Raw genomic sequence first — 18039 nt, forward strand, 5'->3', positions numbered from 1 at the left:
GACAAAATTAGTTATTTCCTTTCATTTAAGAGGCCTTAGACCTGAAGATGATTTACCTGGCTGACCAAGAAAATCTGACATTTCTACTTCCAATTAAAATGGCAGGAATTTCAAGATCCATCTAGGAAATAGAGCTTAAAAAGGTGCTGCCAGCTAGCATTCTGTTTCTTAGGGATTTCTAAGAGAGGGGAGGTTATGGTTAAATTTCTTCTCGTGCTTTCTGCATTTAATTTTTCTTTAGAAAAACATGGCACATGGAAAAGCGACAATAGAATCAAAGAGATGTTCCATTCTTCTTTACCCGATTGTAAATTGAACTGTCTTACCAACGTGTATGAAGAGCTGCCTTCTTCACATCCCAGAATGTGTCCCGCTCACTCCATTGTTCTTTCCCTCTGCTCTGAGCTTGGGTACAGAGAAGAAAGCACATTAGGAAGGCAGAGGAAGCTCTTCTCTTATCCTCTCTTGAGTAGGAGGAATTCAGATGAAGGAATATTTTCAATTATTCTTTTGTTCTTAAAGGTGAAGTAGACTCAAAATTATTAATCAGGAGAAACTCCTCAAACTGCTATGTTATTCATGCTGCTACGTCAAAACCTTTTGTAATAATTTCAATGAAGTTATCTTTTGCAACAATATTTTCCAAGTATTTTTGCTAATGAGGTACATTTAAAAATAGGAATAATAAACTAAAGGAAAGATGAGAAAGTACTTATAAATTTAATTTTATTTCTGCCTTATGAACACATTTTTCTTCTTGTTGCTGGGCACAAAATTGCTGGAGTTTAAATCGTTGCTTAAGAGTACAAAATAATACTGTATGAGACCTTTGACTTCATGCTCTGCCAGTAAGATCAGAGCTGCCTCATCCATCTCAAAACTGCCTTTTAAGTGGTAAGTAAAGACGGGGACTCCACTGTGAGTTGATAAAATGCTATGTCATGACCACAAGGAAGACCAGGGTTGTCGTAACTACACTTTTGACTACAGTTCATTTATTTCATTGCGTGTACGTGAAACTGGGCGATTTGACATTTTTGCTGTATGTTGCAAAAGCAAATTATAATAACCTTTGAGAGAGAGAGAAAAATGTGAGTGTGGCATAAAAATAGGCAAACTAGGAACATTTTCTTTGCACTTTGATAGTTTGAGCTCTCAAACATGGAAATACAAACTCAGACAACTGACCACCTGAAGGAAATTGAGCTCAAGCCCAACTCTCCACGTTTAATTTGAAACACATACAGACATACCAGCTTTTACCTTAGTTCTTACTCTGTCATACACAAAATATAGTGAGGCTAAATATTTTACTTCAGAAGTCTAAATCACAGAGGTCTCTGAAGAATTCCATCAGCTTGTATCAGATACTTGTAATATGAACCTGAGGTTGTACAGAGGAGAAAAATACTCTAACATCACATCCTTCAAAAGTTTAGAAAAAATTATGAGTTTGTTTTATTCTTCTCGTTGTTAAAGTAATCTGAGTGTTCACATAGTCATGTGAACAATTCTCTGCCCATATAAAACCTAGCACAAAAATATTATTTTTATTCTTGGACAATTTCATCAACTTGAGGGTCTTTTTAAATGAGCAGAACTGAAAGCCTTAGCATTAAGGGTTATGGAAGTGTTAAGGGTTACAATAAATCACTGATAAAGCTGGAATTGGAGCTGTTGGTTTCCAGACGTTGGATCCTATGGGAATCACAGTATGGAATACCATCACTACCTTGCCTCCCACACTCCAGAGGCTAGGCCATTGCAGTTTAGTTACTGACATGGAAAAAATGGGCCAAAATAGTAACCTTGCCAGAAAGTCAAGACTCCCTACAGGTCACTTCTCTGTGGAATTGAAGTATAAAATATTTGGTAATCACGCATATCTGCAGGGATTAGTCAATTGCATAGTGATTCCAAACTTGTAAGAAATCATATCATTTGGAGGAGAGGAAAATTCTATTTTACATTTTTCAAATTTTTAGGTTTCAAAGTTTTCAGATTCTTTAAGTGTAGGGATATTCCTAAGTAGACGTTGGACAGTTATGTGCTCTGTTCGTGATGGAAAATAATTTTGGTTTTATAGCAAAAGAGTATAATTTAAGTTACAAATTGATCCAAGCTGTAGTGAAAGAACCTTATACTTAGGAGTCAGGGGACCTGGGTTCAAGTGTGAGCTTTGCCACTAGTTATATCCTTGAACAATTTATAACCTCTATAACCTATGGGGTTTTTTTCCCCTATAAAAATGGATTTTGGATCAGATGTTTGCTAAGTTCCTGTCCATCTCAAAGATCCTATAATTCTTTTAATTTCAGGATTTCTGTTTCCCTTCTTAACCTTTCCCTACCTCTGCCATTATTTTGACATAAACAGCCTTAAATTTCATAGCTTCCATTTGGTGGTATTAGCCTGGGACACAGTGGGCATATAATAAATGCTTGTTACTGATGGAGGTGATAAGGAGTTGGTGTAAATGACCTACACGTTTCCTCCCAGCTGGAAAAGACTGTGACTGTTATAGTTCTATCCAGGGAGAAGTCAGTTGAGCTTGGATCATGTATAGCACTTTAAAAAGATGGATAGTGTCCTGTGGTCTTAAACATAAGCAGTGCTAAGAGGTATATGGCTGTTGATTTAAAATTATGTATTTTTTTCTGGCAGTATCTTGATTAGGAAACACTCAACAAACTTTTGAGGCAAGTGTTTATAGAGCAGTTGACAAATCTTAACACAGGCAGTCATAATGGAACTAATTGCATTTGAGGCTCATGGAGCCCCTAGAAAATGATTTCTATGCATTCTACTTGTTAGATGACAGGTAATAGTGTAGATATGGAAGTAATCCAGAAAAGCTTTTCCTCTCTAGCTTCGGAGAACTAATCTGAGCAATTTCAATAGTTAGTTAAGTGGGCATATCTCTAGTCTTTCATATATTGTTAGGCTACAGTTTTTAGTTATTCTCTGTGACTGTCCAGGCATCCTGAGTTCACTGCAGGTCACTCCTGGTGTTACCACTTGAGACTTTGAAGAGAGTAAGAGGTCTTCCTTTCTAAGCCCGATATCATTAGCCCATTCTTTGCTCATCATTTCCTGTATACCCCTCTTCATGAGTGAGTCACTGGCAGGCCTCTATACAGATCAGTCTTTGTAAAGTACAAAAAGTATCATATAGCCAAGAGCCTCCACAGTATGGATTTTATTAATGTAGGGAGGCAAGTGTAAAACCTGTCTTGAGGTCAGCTTTGCTCAGCTGGGTTCTTAGTTCTTGAAGGTTCTTTCACTTGAGCTCAACCCTTTCTGGTCAAATTCTTTGAGAAATCTACCTTCTCTTCCCTAAATCTATTATGTTTTTACTCTCAGCTCTAGACTGGAGGTTTTACTTTGACTACCTCAGATTCAAAGAAGCAGATTTTGTACCTTTGTTTTTTTTTACCACCTTGGGCTTTCCAGGTCTCCGTTCTGTTAAAACCTCAAGGCTAATTCTAATTCTGTCTACAATTTTCTAGTTTCTCCTGATTCAGTTATTCCTAATGCTCCTGATGGGGCTCAGGATATGCTACCCCAAAATATAGCACCTTGGCATATTGAATATTTTAAGCTAAAGGAGGTTGAGGAAATAGAAGCTGGAAGGTCACTCTGACTGACTCTCTCCCTTCCTCCCTGCCCCTCTCCCCCGAAGCAGGTCATAAGACCCTCATGTGGGAGGTGTTCTCATAGTACTGGAAAGAAAGGAGCATCCTTATCTCCAAAGACAAAAGGATGCCAAGAAGAATCTGAACAAACAGGCCTTGCTGTGTTTCCCCCAGTTTACTAAATTTAGCTCACAGTCTTTGCCCTTTTCCACAATCTTTTGCTCTTTGTCAAACCTAGCATTAAAACACACCAGTTTAGGGGTGCCTGGGTGGCTCAGTTGGTTGAGCGTCCAACACTTGGTTTTGGCTCAGGTCTTGATCTCAGGGTCATGGGATTGAGCCACGTGTTGGGCTCCCCTCTGCTCCTCTCCTGCTCATGCTCTCTCTCTCTCTCTCTCTCTCTCTCTCTCTCTCAAATAAATAAATAAATAAATAAATAAATAAATAAAATCCTTTTTAAAAGCCCACCAGTTTAACAATTTTTTTGAGTCTTCACTTCCTTATGGAGGGTCCAGTATCATGTAAAACTTATATTAAATAAATGTATATGCCTTTCTTCTGTTAATCCATCTTTGTGAGTTTTATTTTCAGACCCAACTAGGGACCTTAAGAGGGTCAAGGAAAACTTTTTCCTTCCCTCCACCCGCCTCCACAATTTGTACCCATTTTCTACTAGCTAAAAACTTTTACTCTTTGCCAATGTTGGCTGTTAACTCAAAAGTGTCATCAATTAGATCTGAACCTATTATGTACCCTGCTATTACATACACCATATTGTGTTAAAAAATGTGTTCAAAAATACATACACAAAGAGTATGGGAGATTGCACTCTGGGCTATCGTGCCTCGGTTTTGTGGCACTTCCTGGGGTCTTGGCCTCCGGATAGTGAAGGAATAAACTGAAGTAATTAACAAAAAAAAAAAAAAAAAAGAGAGAGAGAGTACAGGATACATTGTGTTTTGGTAAATATTACTTTTCTGGTCTTATTTGAGGGTAGGCGCTAATTTTAGAGACGTGTCCTTAGAAGTATTGCAGACTAAATTTTTTAAATACAGCTATGTATATATAAATACCAAAGTCCCTTTGGTTTACTTTTAATCTCCGAGTTGTCTACTTTTAGTGTGCACAGTTAGAAGAGAGCCACAGGCTTGCCTGGGAAAAATAGGGGTGATGAGTTCCCTATAATCAAGGATACAAATTTCAGATGTCTGCTTGGTGGTTCCCGATGCCGATGTCAAGTCTGGTGCCAAAATGACTACATAGGAAGTAGTTTAGAGTACTTTAAAACAAAAACTTACCGCTGGGTCCTAATTTCAGAGATCCCGAATCAGTACTATGGGGATGAGGCATAAGTATCTGCATTTTAAAAGTTGTCCTGGTGACTCCAATGGGTAGCCAGGACTGGAGAGCCCTTAGAGAACCCTTAAGAATCCTTCCAGCCCTCTGATTCTGTGATTTAAGTGTGCAGGAAGCCTTCTTCCCTCTGCCCCCAACTTTCTACAGTAAGATGTCTCTTTTGGATATGCTAAGAGTATTTCCATACTGAAAGCTTGTTGCTGCCGTTACTGTTTTAGTAGTAATGATAACTTCTAAGACTTAAATTTGTATCGGTGTACTTAGAGCCAAAGAGTTCAAATCCAAGCACAGTCCAATGAACGTCCTGAGGTGGACCTGTGAGGTCCCCATGTGCATAGACCTGTTTTTGTGGGGCATGTATAAATCATCTATCTTTAGTTGTAAATCCATTTGAAGTTAATGTAGCCATTCCTCCCATTTGCTGCTATTGAACTTAGAGCTCCGTCCTGCGCCATGGCTTTGAGAAGGCAATGCAAATACAGATCTAGTAGTAAACTGGGATTTTGCATTAGAGGTAGGAAGATTAGGAGATTTTAATTTTCTTTGGAAATTCTTAATATTCTCTAATATTTTAATATTCTTAAAATTTGATCGGGATGTAGAGGGAGCTGACTTGATTTTCTTAGACTGAAGAAGAGTGATGTGAACAAGTGGGCAAATCAGTTTCTTCATATAGGTGGTTTCCTATTGCAGTGCTTGAGATGCTTACCATGTATTTGCTTGATTTTGCCCTTGCACAAAAAACCAGAAAGAATACCTGTCCTAATAAAGATTTGGTATACATTGGCTTAAGAAGCTAGTGAGACAGTGAAGGGAAAGATAGAACTTCGATATTATCTACCCAAGATTCAGGACTTGGTAAACAGGGCAGAGATCTCTATCCTTCCGGAAGTGAGGGAGGTGAGGTTCTACTCGGGAAAAGTTGTTTTCATGATTCCCCCCACTCTAGACATTGGGGTTTTCAGTGACAAGTTTTCGTCCCAAAATAAAGGAGTGGGAAGTGCAAACATTGTGTAAAAGCTTTCTTTTTTCCTTTCTCCAATATGGTATTTCTTGATTTAAAATCAGAAGTTATCATGAGTTAGGATTCACTTCAGAGCTTGTTTAAAATGCGAAATGTGACTTGATGTTTAAATCTTTGTTTACATACTTTCAGGAACCCATTTTATTATAGAACAGCTGTGTTCTCCCAGGGGTTGATTGTTTCAGTGAAATCGTTTTAAAACATGAATTAAAGAGATTAGGATTTAATCTTTGTTGCTTACAACAACAAAAAATCTTGTTATAAAGTTAAGGAATACACTTCCTAGTCCAGAATGTGTTATCAGAGAGTACATACTATGTATTTTTTAATCAATGGTATACTTACAACTTTCAGATTTGTTTTGTGGTTATATCAGAAAAATGGAAAGATTTGTTCCTTTCATTTTCCCAAACCCACTGAATTTAGCAACTTACAGAGAGGTGAACCTATCACCGAGCTTTGGCAAGTATTTTTGCCACAAGGTATTAGGAAGACAAGAACCATCACCAAAAGTAGGAAGAAGTAACTAGTGAGTTAGCTACTATGTGATATTAATCACAACAAAGTATAGTGTCTTGCTAAGGAAACCCCAACGAAATCAATAATGATGGTACTCCAGTTTTAGAGAAGGTATATAATAAAATGTAAGCATTAAAGACCCATTTGCAGCCTCCTGGAAATCTAAATTGTTTTTAAAAGCCCGTATGGGTAGCTCAAGATAGTATTTGTTCAGTGTGGGTACTGGAGATGGGTGCGGCTAACAAGGAACTTGCAGCATCAAAGAAAAAAAATCAATCAAGGAAAATGGGGAAGCTTATAAATTAAGCAGGTCGTGTACAAACTGAATTTTGGGCAAGTTGAAAAAAGAAAAGTTGGTGAAATTCTTCAAAATCGGTCATAAGCTTTTAGTTGCTCAAAGGCAGGCGGTTTAATGGAATTGTTAGTGGATCTATTTGATGCTGCTGCTGTTGCAAACAGCTTGATGAGAAACAAAAATAAACTTTAACGATCTTGTTGTCTAATAACAGAAAATCTAAGGGAACATGCTAACTCTATAATTGTCTCCTGAAATTGTTGATTAGGTAAAATTGTAGTAAATGAACAGATAATGTAGGTCCATTTGACAGATTAAACATATACAGCTCACCAGCCGTAGATAGCATCCTTCTATTTTTTTAAGCATTCAGGTACAAACTAATAACGTGCCTTTTGGGGGGAGGTTTGGAAATCTTGTGTTTCTGTTTGATCAGTAGTACATATTCAGCAATATGAGTTTCAAGTAAGGATATAAATATTGTCTCGTGGGAGGAAAGTTTGAATTCAAAATTGTGCTAAGACAAAGGATATTTCTGAATCAGGAAGGGACAGTGAATTTATGAATATCCGAAGCTTTTGTTAACCTAAAAACCTATGCTTTATTCCAGATTTTGTTGTAGCAAAATGTTGACTTATTCTGGATTCCTACTGCGAGATGAGTTGTGGAAGCTCAGCATATTACCATTCCCAGATGAGCACTAGCAATTATGATCAAGGCGGAGGATCTTGTTTCAGCCATTGAGGAGAACATTACATATAGATAGGATCCCAAGGAAAGAAAAACAAGACTCATAGATTCCTGAGTCTTTTGCATTCTGTGTTTACCTGGTGGTTTAGTACAGATGGGGTGATTGGAATGTCAGAATTGGAAAGAGAAGGAGAGTGAAAAGGTAATGTTTTGCTGGCAGAATGTTAGAACTTTAAACAGTTCACCTACTTACAGCTTAGGTTAGGCGTTCTCTCACCATCACTACCCTTGCATTAATATGCAAACTCTGTCTAGTCACCTGCTTTATTCTAAAAAGTGCCTGCCCCCCTTTTTTGGAGTATAATTCACATACAATGTTATATTAGTTTCAGGCTTACAACATAATGATTCATATGTTACTTAGTGCTTACCACAATAAGTGTAGTCACCATCAGTCAGCAAACAATGTTACTGTAATATTGTTGACTATATTCCCTATGCTGACATTTCATCTCTATGACTTAAATAACTGGATGTTTGTATCTCTCAGTCCCCTTTATCTATTTCACCTGCTCCCCAAGCCCCCTCTTCTCTGGCAGCTATCAGTTTGTTCTCTGTATTTAAGAGTCTGTTTTTTGTTTTGTTTTGTTTAGATTCCACATATAAATGAAATCACATGGTATTTGTCTTTCTCTGTCTGACTTAATATCACTTAGCATTATACCCTCTAGTTTCATCCATGTCATCACAAATGGCAAGATCTTGCTTTTTTATGGCTGAGTAATATTATATCATATATATACCGCATGTTCTTTATCCATTCATCTATCAGTGAACACTTGGGCTGCTTCCATATTTTGGCTATTGTAAGTAATGCTGCAATAAACATAGGGGTGCATATATCTTTTAGAATTAACGTTTTCGTTTTCTTTGGGTAAATAACCAGTAGCAGAATTACTGGATCATATAATATTTCTATTTTTAACTTTTTGAGGAACCTCCGTATGTTTTCTACAGTGGCTACACCAATTTCCATTCCCACCAACAGAGCACAAGGGTTCCTTTTTCTCCACATCCTCGCCAACACTTGTTATTTTTTTGGTCAGCCGTTCTGATAGGTGTAAGGTAATATCTCATTACGGTTTTGATTTGCATTTCCCTGATGATGAGTGATGTTGAGCATCTTTTCATGTGTCTGTTGGCCATCTGGATGCCTTTAGAAAAATGTCTATTTGGGGGTCACCTGGGTGACTCAGTCGGTTAAGCATCAGACTCTTGATTTTGACTTGAGTCAACATCTCAGGGTCCTGGGATCGGAGCCCATATTGGGCCCCAAGCTCAGCGGGGAGTCTGCTTCAGATTCTCTACCTCTCCCTCTGCCCCTCCTACCTGCTTGCGTGCATGTGCGTGCATGGTCTCTCTCTCTTTGATAAATAAATCTTAAAAAAGAAAAATGTCTACTCAGGGCTTTTGCCTATTTTTTAATCAGATTATTTGGTTTTTTGGTGTTGAGTTATTTATGTGAGTTTTTTAAATATAAATCATGTATTAACCCCTTATTAGGCATATCATTTGCAAATATCTTCTCCTGTTCAATAGGTTGCCTTTTCGTTTTGTTGATGGTTTCTTTCACTGTGCAAAAGCTTTTTATGTTGGTGTAGTCCCAATAGTTGATTTTTGTTTTTGTTTCCCTTGCCTGAGGAAATATATCTAGAAAAAAATGTTGCTAAGGCCGTTGTCAAAGTAAAAAGTACCTGGCCCTTTGACAGGCAACAGAGACAACATTTGCTATATGGGATTGTTTGTGGTAACAAGATCAGCTAAGCCCAGTTAGTATGGTTATCCGGTAGAATATGGACTAGCTGGCTGTTCGGGATTATAGTTGCTCTAACAAAGTGCATGTGGAGAGTCAAGGGAGTTTGTATGCTTTTAAAAATGTGTTATTGTCTTACGTAATTTATTTTCCTTTCACATAAAAAAAATTTGATGCAAAACATTTGTGTTCTTTTCTTTGTCTCTCTCCCCGGCCCCCCCTTAGAATAACATAGCTGATCCAGAAGAACTGTTTACAAAATTAGAACGCATTGGGAAAGGCTCCTTTGGAGAAGTTTTCAAAGGAATTGATAACCGTACACAGCAAGTGGTTGCTATTAAAATCATAGACCTCGAGGAAGCCGAAGATGAAATTGAAGACATTCAGCAAGAAATAACTGTTTTGAGTCAGTGTGACAGCTCGTATGTAACAAAATACTATGGATCATATTTAAAGGTAATGTGTGTGTTGTATTTAAGTCATAAGGTATTTTCATTATAAGTTTTTCTTTCTTTTTTTTAATTCTATTTTTTGAAAGGCAATGTCTTAAATTAGGATTTGGCAGTCTTTGGCCTCCAGGCAGAATCTAGCTCCATTTATAGTGCCAAATAAACTGTTTTTAGATTTAGCAGCTGTATCCTGAATGCATCCCAGCACTCGGCCGCACCGTTATTCCACACCTGAACTTTGGGTTGATGGGGGAGCAGAAATGCAGCTGGTCCTTGAGACATATCCTTTGTCAGGAAAGAGCTTTCCCCCTGGGCTTTCACACATTATTCTCAGTGGCCCAGTCTGTCTCAACCTCAGAATTGATGGGATATATAAGTATGTCATTTATTCCATTGAGTTACGGTGGTTATTTACACACCTTTCTCTCCCTCCTGATTATGAGCAAATTGATGGCAGGGAGTTTATAGCTCAACCAGTCTTGGTTTTTACATCACTTAGCACAGGACATGGTACATCTTAAGCCCGTGATAAATATCTGTTGAAGTGGAGTCAAATGGAATATTATCTGTCCTCTCCCCTCCCCCAACAGAAGTTGGGATTTTTGTTTCCAGGATCATGGAATTACCAGACACCTGAGGTCATGGCAGATGGAGATGTGATTGCATAACACAATACTCTTTGGTTAGTAAAACCCAAGAGTTCTTGGGTTCCAGAGTTAGAAGTCAGGTTCTGGGGGCACCTGGGTGGCTCAATCGGTTAAGCGTCTGCCTTCTCCTCAGGTCATGATCTCAGGGTTCTGGGATTGAGTCCCACATCAGGCTCCCTGCTCAGTGGGGAGTCTGCTTCTCCCTCTCCCTCTGCTGCTCCCCCTGCTTTTGCTCTCTCTCTGTCTCAAATAAATAAATAAAATCTTGAAAAAAAAAGTCAGGATCTGTGTCTACTGAAATGTGAAGAATAAATAGAAAAATCCAGCTTAGGTTACAGTTACAATTATTTTAAAATTAAAAACTTTTAGCCCCATGTTGAAATTTTTCAAAGGAAGACAATTTAAGTTAGAGCTTTGCTTTTCAGGGTTTACAAGGAGGGAAAGAGTTTTGGTTGGTTGGTTGGTTGGTTGGTTGGTTGGTTGGTTGGTTGGTTTTTCGTTCATCTATCTCTAGGCCAAAAAGGATGTGTTTATAACTCACCAAGCTATTGGCCTGTGTAAGAATTAATGCTATCTTTTTATATTCTGCTGACCAAATAAACCCTAGGATAATCTATCTATATGCGTTACCACTGATTTAGAAATCATAATTTTCACTGCCTTTTTACAAAGCCTGTTTATTCTAATACTACATGAATTAGATGAATGTGGAATGAATGCGTAGTAGACTAAATCCTTAAACAGCCTGTCACTATGTGTCATACACTGTATTAGGTGCTGGAGATATAAAAATGAATAACCTGGGTGGCTCAGTCGGTTGAGCCTCTGGCTCTTGGTTTCGGCTCAGGTCATGATCTTATGGGTCGTAGGATCGAGCCCCACGTCCGGCTCCACGCTCAGCAGGAGTCTGCTTGGTGATTCTCTTCCTGTGCCCCTTCCTTCTCCCCTCTCAGGAATAAATAAATAAATCTTTTTAAAAAATGAATAACTCACCCCTGCCGTAAAGGAGCTCACAGTCCCACATTGCACTAGAAGGGTGCAGATTTTGTGATTAAGTATGTACAAGGTATGGCTGGGGCACAAATAAGCAAGTAGTCACTTCTGTCGTTTTGAGGGGAGGGTGGTGGTGTGAAGGAAAGGCTTCCAAGAGGAGATGGTAGTTCCTATTCAGTTGGAATTGAATGTTAGCCGTTACTGTCTTTAATTGTACACACAATTGATTCTGTGTGGCATATGTTGCTTTTGAATTCTTTTCTACAAAACTTATTTAGCGGGTCAGACTCTTTTTAAGGAATCCTGAGAGATCATTCAGTCTCAATACATTTAGGTCTCCCTCCTGCTTCCCATAGCAGGCTTGGTTTGAGGCAGCCTCAGGAATTTGTTGTTGATGTTGTTGTTGTTGTGTGTGTGTGTTGTTTAGTCATCTGGTTAACTCTTTCTGGATTGAATCCTGGTAATTCCAGACCTACTCTAGAGCAAACCTTAACCTTTGCTATTCTTAGGCACCTGTAACACATAAGCTCTTTTCGGTAACTGACTAAAAATATTAAATAAGCCCTATTCCAAATGGGTTATTCTGTATTATATTGAAAATGGGTACCAACATGGTATTGAGTGTTTCATTGGTTGCTTATAGCCTTTGTTAACTCAGACTCGGTACTCATGGAAAATAAATTATAACTGTATTATTTATTCCAAAGATTGCATGTTTTTAAAAAAATTCCCCTCACAGTGTACTTGTACCAGTCACCCAATAAATATTTAACATTTAAATAAATAAAATAGATTGTCTTGTCCAAATCTTGATTATAGAATGTTCTCAGACTTGTCAGTGAATCAGGGCCATTGTCCATGATGTCTTCTTAAAGGATTAAACTGAAGTATTTTTATCCCCTCTGCCATCATTAATTAAAGTCCACGNNNGATATGAAAGACTACTTTGAAAAACATGTCACTTCTTGATAAAATTGTAGAAATTCACAGCTGGCTGATATTGATTATTTGTATCCTGAATCTATTTACATTAGAGTAAATAAATGTATGTGTATTATCTCTATATACATGTGCATATATACACACAGAAATAGCTTATGATATTATAAGCTTTTAATATCATTTATTTAAATTACCAACTTAAATTGACCAACTTGTTTATTTTCCATTTATATTAAAAGAGTGAGACTCTGTAGGCTTGCTTTTTTTTTTTTTAAACTAAAATCGCATCAAATATAACAGGGTTCTGTTTAATGCAGTCAATATAACTCAAGGCTCCATCCTCTAAGAACCATCAGAGACCTGCATTATCAATCGACTTATGTTTTTATTGTGGCGCATCCTTCCATTTCAGATGACATGGGGGATTTTGTGAGTAAAGTTAATTGAGTATGGTAGGATATGGGTTTTTCTCAGGTTGTCTTTACACAGGATATCATACATACCAAGAGCTCACTGTAAGCTGTAGGAAATGTTACTGCACTTGAGAGAAAATTATATGCTCTCTGAAACTGTATGCAGTTGTAGTGATTTCCTTGAAACATGCAAAAATGTACAAGGTATTCATTTTGACTGAGCTTACTGTATAACTTCATTTTTAAAAACAAGAGTAAAAACCAGACAAACATCAGTATGACCACAGTATTTTCCTTTAATTTTAGTTCACTGCAGATTTTCTTGAGAGACAAAGTTAGTCTTTATGAAGAGTGCTAAAATAAGCAAACCCTTCCCTTCTGATCTCATAATATTGGAAAAATCTTTTATAATCTTTAAATATTTTTCTAGTTCGATGTAAATCTTAAAATGAAGCTTGCTCAGGCATTGAATAGAATTTGAATCATGCCTTTATTTGCTGCTGAAAATCGCCTTTATATTTCTGTTTATGTTAAGAAAATATGCCCCCCCCCACATACCACCACCTTGATATTTATCAAAAAAAAAAAAAAAGAATTGAATGATAGGAGTAAAATATTCCAGAATAGGGTCTGTAAAGTTCTGTGACCTTCTCACTGTTTTTCCTGAGACTTTTGTGTGTGTTTACTCCCAGCATATGGTGAATGTTTCTGGAACGTTCCTTAGTTAAAAATCGTGTTTTGGAGTTTTCTTATAAAACTTCAAGGAAATTGAAGAGGGAAAAATTTTCTCCTCCTTACAGTGTTTTTTCCTCAAAACAAATACAGCTTTAAACTTGAGATAACACACCTCTACAGAGCCCCATATTAGATTCAGTTTAGCAGACATTTATTTATTGAGTGCCCTACTATGTATATTCCTCAACTGAAACTCTGTACCCATTAAACTGTGATTCCCCATTGTCTCCTCTCCACAGTCCTTGGTAACTCCCATTCTACTTCTTGTCGCTATGAATTTGATGACTCTGGGTTCCTTATATAGGTGGAATCAGAGAGCATTTGTCCTTTGGTAACTGGTTGACTTTAGTTGTGCATGTTGGAATATATGGTCAATGTCATGATTGGCTAGGAGATTCATAGGCCAGCCCATTTAATTCAACATGTATTTAATATATAGTACAATAATCTTGTGGGGTGACAGAGGTGACACTACAGACACCAGTAATTTGTTGGCACAAGGCTCCAAGTTCTCCCCAGTAAATAGTACAATCTAGAGTCCTTACTCTTGAGGCCTTCTGAATTTTGGAACGGAGAGCCATTTCCTAACCCCTGACCACCCATGTTGATGCAGGACTTTAAACTTACTCCTCCAAGCCGTTGTTAAATTGTGTAGGTCACTTTGTAAGTGGAGAAGTGGAGTTTTTCCTTAAGGGACTTCCTCTGCTTCAATGTGCCGGATGTACGGTTACGGTTTGCAGTCAGTGGCTCTTCTGGAATTTTAAACCGGTATATAGATATCATCTCAGCCTTTTAAATTATTTAAAAGCAAGCCAAACATACTTATTTGCATTCTCCAACACAAACATCTTTGCACCAAAATCAAAGGTAGAAGTTGTAGTCCTCCAAAAGAACATAAACATAGAGTCTAGGCTCTTCGGTTTTGTTTTGTTTGCAATTGGTGTTTTCCCTGAGACCTGCTGTGGACAAGGAACCTGTAAGAAGAGTCTCTGTGGGTGAAGCTTCCTTGAGCAGGGAAGAGCTCCACCAGCCTCGCTTCAGCCCCCACACCTGCGTAGCCTTCTTTTGAAGGTCCAGACCTGTGGCCATTTTCCAGTGAGGCTTGTCTGCAGAAGTGGCGATCAGAAGGAAGCAGGCAGAAAATCTGACCTGCAGCTCTGGTTCCTTCCCTGCCCTGTTTCTGAAGAGTCCCGGTCCCACCCAACAGCTTGCTTGCAAGGAGGAAGCTGCCTTTCTCAGATCTGGAAGTTGCTTACGCATAACTTTAATAACATTTTAAGCTTTCCATAAATATGCTTTAGTGGAGAACAGACAGTTGGTAAGTTGCTGTTTTGAGTCGCTAGCCCCCCAAAAAAGGACACACGTTGTTTCAAACTCGGGAAACAGATGCTTTCATTCACGCAGAACTAGAAAACAGATAAACGTGTTTAATAAGATCTTTTCATTTGCTTTTAAATATTAGGGGAATGGGAAGCATTCTGAATTCATAAGGTAGTACATAGGACTTACTAGAAACAAACTTGTGGCAAAAGAAAAAATTCTCAGGCTATGCGGCGTTGTGAGAAACACTTTTTTCTTCTCTTGAAAAAAAGTATAAAGATGCCTCAGGTTGACAATTCTCAGGTTCTGAGGGCCTGATTTCTAGACATAAAAACAAGTTACCTGAAGCACTCCCAGAACTCTTTCCCCTCCCCACTGTTACGAGGACGTATTTCCTCTCTTTCCTGTCCTAGACACCACCACTGGCAGAGACTCTCGGCTCTTCCTTTCTTCAGTTCAGGCTGTGATAGGGGAGTGGATGTTAAGACTGGGGGAAAGGTACATTATCCCCCTCCCCTCTCATTCATCCTGCATAGTGTCATCATCCAGAAAGAAAGGAGGAATCCTTTCATCTTAATTTAACCAAGCCCTTCCTCCCTGGGCCCGAACACTAGGCCACCTCCCAGTCCCTACATGACAGTGTCACCCATCGTCACGTTACTGGGGTCCATTCTCTTGCCATGCTAATGTCCCAGCCTCATGGAGACACATGGGCATTTTGATTGGAACTCCTGAGTACTTCCCAGGGAGTGTAGAGTTTGATGGCTCCTGGCAGTAACTGGAGAATCTTCATCCCACAGCCGGGGCTGTAAAGGTAAGAAATGCGTCCCTGGCATCCCAAGTTGAACCATAACACTGAGTGCGTTTATCCCCTGGAAACGTTGTGAGGGTGTAAATAGTAGTTCGTCTCTCTGGCATTCTTCCTGCTACACTGTGGATGCCTTCGTGTTCAGTTATCTTTTGTGGGGGGACTACCCCAGGAACCTCAACTTTATTTTTATGGGAAAAACGCTTGCTTTCCAAATTTGAAACACCTTACTGAAAAATGGACTTTTAGAACACAAGCCATTCACAGCTTGGCTCCTTGCCAAGATAGTAAAATCAACCGATCCACTTACAGTCAAATTTGTGGTCCCACAAAAATGCGGAGAATACCATTCATGAAATGATTTGGGGAGAGAAGTGTCCCTTGTATTTCAAACTACAGCTGAAAGAAGAAAAGATTTAATGGTTTATTCCAATTTTTTGTGTGCATATGTGTGTGTGCCTGATTTGAAATGTATATACATGTACTTACCCAATTTCTTCTTGTACAACTTACAGTGAAGTTAATTCTACCTGGAGTAATCAAGTAATCCTATGCTTTTCAAGCTACACACTCCCTTTCTCTTAGCCATGTACCTCAGCAGTAGGGGTTGGGGGCGAGGAGAGATAATATCCTTTCTAGGCTCCACATGTGTACCAAAATATCCATTAATCATGGCTGATAAAAGTGATATGGTACATGAGAACCAAAGCCAAAAACTGTAATAAGGCAAACTATCCAGTGTACTCAAACTCTAAAATTACATGGGAAGTGCCCAGAAGCCCCATTTAAAATTTCTACAAGTCTCCATATACCTCCTCATTCTTTAATGTAACTATCTTTTCCTTTCAAAATCATCCGAAATAATAATTTAAGGCTATGGTTTCTTTTTTCTGGGTTTTATAAAAACTGCTAATAGTTCAACAGTAAGAAAAAATAATAATTTGTTCTTCACTTAGCTCTATCACAGACTAAATAGGTTGGAAGGAAGGTCAAGACTCAGAACTTTACTTTCATTTATAATGTTCTATGGAAAAGTATATGCTGGGCTTCAAACAAGTAATTTTAAACTTGTATTTTAGAACCAGTACATTAGTATGTCAGATTTAACATTTTATGCTAGTTTGTTATTTGGCTTAGGTTTGTGATTATTAAGTTGTTTCATGGCTTTTACAGGGTTCAAAATTATGGATTATAATGGAATACCTGGGTGGTGGTTCAGCACTGGATCTTGTAAGTATTTTTAAATAATTACACACATGCACGTCTATACTTTAACTTTTTTCTTTTAACTGGAGTAAGCAATGGCTTTTGGGCAAGCTGAGTGGTTGCTCAGTTATGTTCAAATTAAACACTTTATTCAGGACCACTACCCTTATGTAGATTGAGCTAGATTGCAGGATTGGGCATATTACTGACATTCTTAGAGAGTGTATGAAATGTGAATAGCTTAATGAAATAAAGCTCTGCAAATTAGGACTGTATCTGACAACTGCCATCAGTTTAGAGTTTTACTTTGCAAGAATTCCCCTGCAAAGACAGAGTGTTCTTGGATTTTTAAAAATATGTGATTCAGGTAACTGTCACGAAAACTGGTTCTTGGGTTCTCACCAAATAGGCCTACAGACCCAGTTCCCTACAGAATTCTCTCTGCCCCTCTCTAGGCCATTTGGAAATGTGATGGCATTTTTGGTTGTCATAATGACTTGGAAGTGCTAAGGGCATTTTAGTGGGCAAAGACCAGGATGCTAAAATCCTGTCCTGAGCAGAAGTTTCACCCAATGAAGCTGTGATTACACACAAAATCCGTTTGAGAAACACAGGTTGTTTTCCTCAAGTTGGTGTGGTTCTATCATTGCTGTTTTTTCCCCCTTTTACGTCTTTATTAATATGACATTGTATTTAAAATTCAGTATGCATTACTAGAGGCAACTTTGTGTAGTAGGATGGCCAGTGGGCTGGCCTATAGGAGTTTGAGGTTATGGGGCTAGCTGTCTTCATAACTAAATCTGTGGCTGTGAACCAGACACATAAATTCCTTAGACTTGGATATTCTATAAAACAAAGAAATTATTTCTAAGTTCTCTTCTGTCTTTAATATTATATGATTTATATTTCCTTAGCATGCTTCTGCTTTTGAAATTAGAGAGTATGCTGTTTCTAAAAACAAAGTGTTTTGATGATTAAGATCATCAAGTAATATTTTAACTCTTATTTTCAAGTGGAGATGAGTTTTCCCAACCGTGAGTGATTAAATATTTCTAAAAAGATTTAATCCTCCCTGCCAATGACTCCAAAGTTTCAAATAATCCTATGAACAGAAATGACTGTAAGAGATTTTCTTTCCTTTAAACAGAACCATATTTAAAACATTCTAAAGAAATGGTAATTAAACTTGATGGA

General features: G+C 38.1%; 1 protein-coding gene across 1 annotated transcript in view; it reads left to right on the forward strand.

Annotated features, from left to right (window-relative positions):
* Positions 1-18039, forward strand: part of STK26 (serine/threonine kinase 26) — a 50765-nt gene that overhangs the window by 21065 nt on the left and 11661 nt on the right. Inside the window, exons 3-4 of the mRNA XM_040627401.1 lie at positions 9558-9788; positions 16813-16869. Coding sequence (XP_040483335.1) covers positions 9558-9788; positions 16813-16869 — 288 coding nt within the window. The remainder of the gene's footprint in view (positions 1-9557; positions 9789-16812; positions 16870-18039) is intronic.

Source organism: Ursus maritimus (genome assembly GCF_017311325.1).
Source record: "Ursus maritimus isolate PB19 chromosome X unlocalized genomic scaffold, ASM1731132v1 scaffold_X1, whole genome shotgun sequence".
NCBI lineage: Eukaryota > Metazoa > Chordata > Mammalia > Carnivora > Ursidae > Ursus > Ursus maritimus.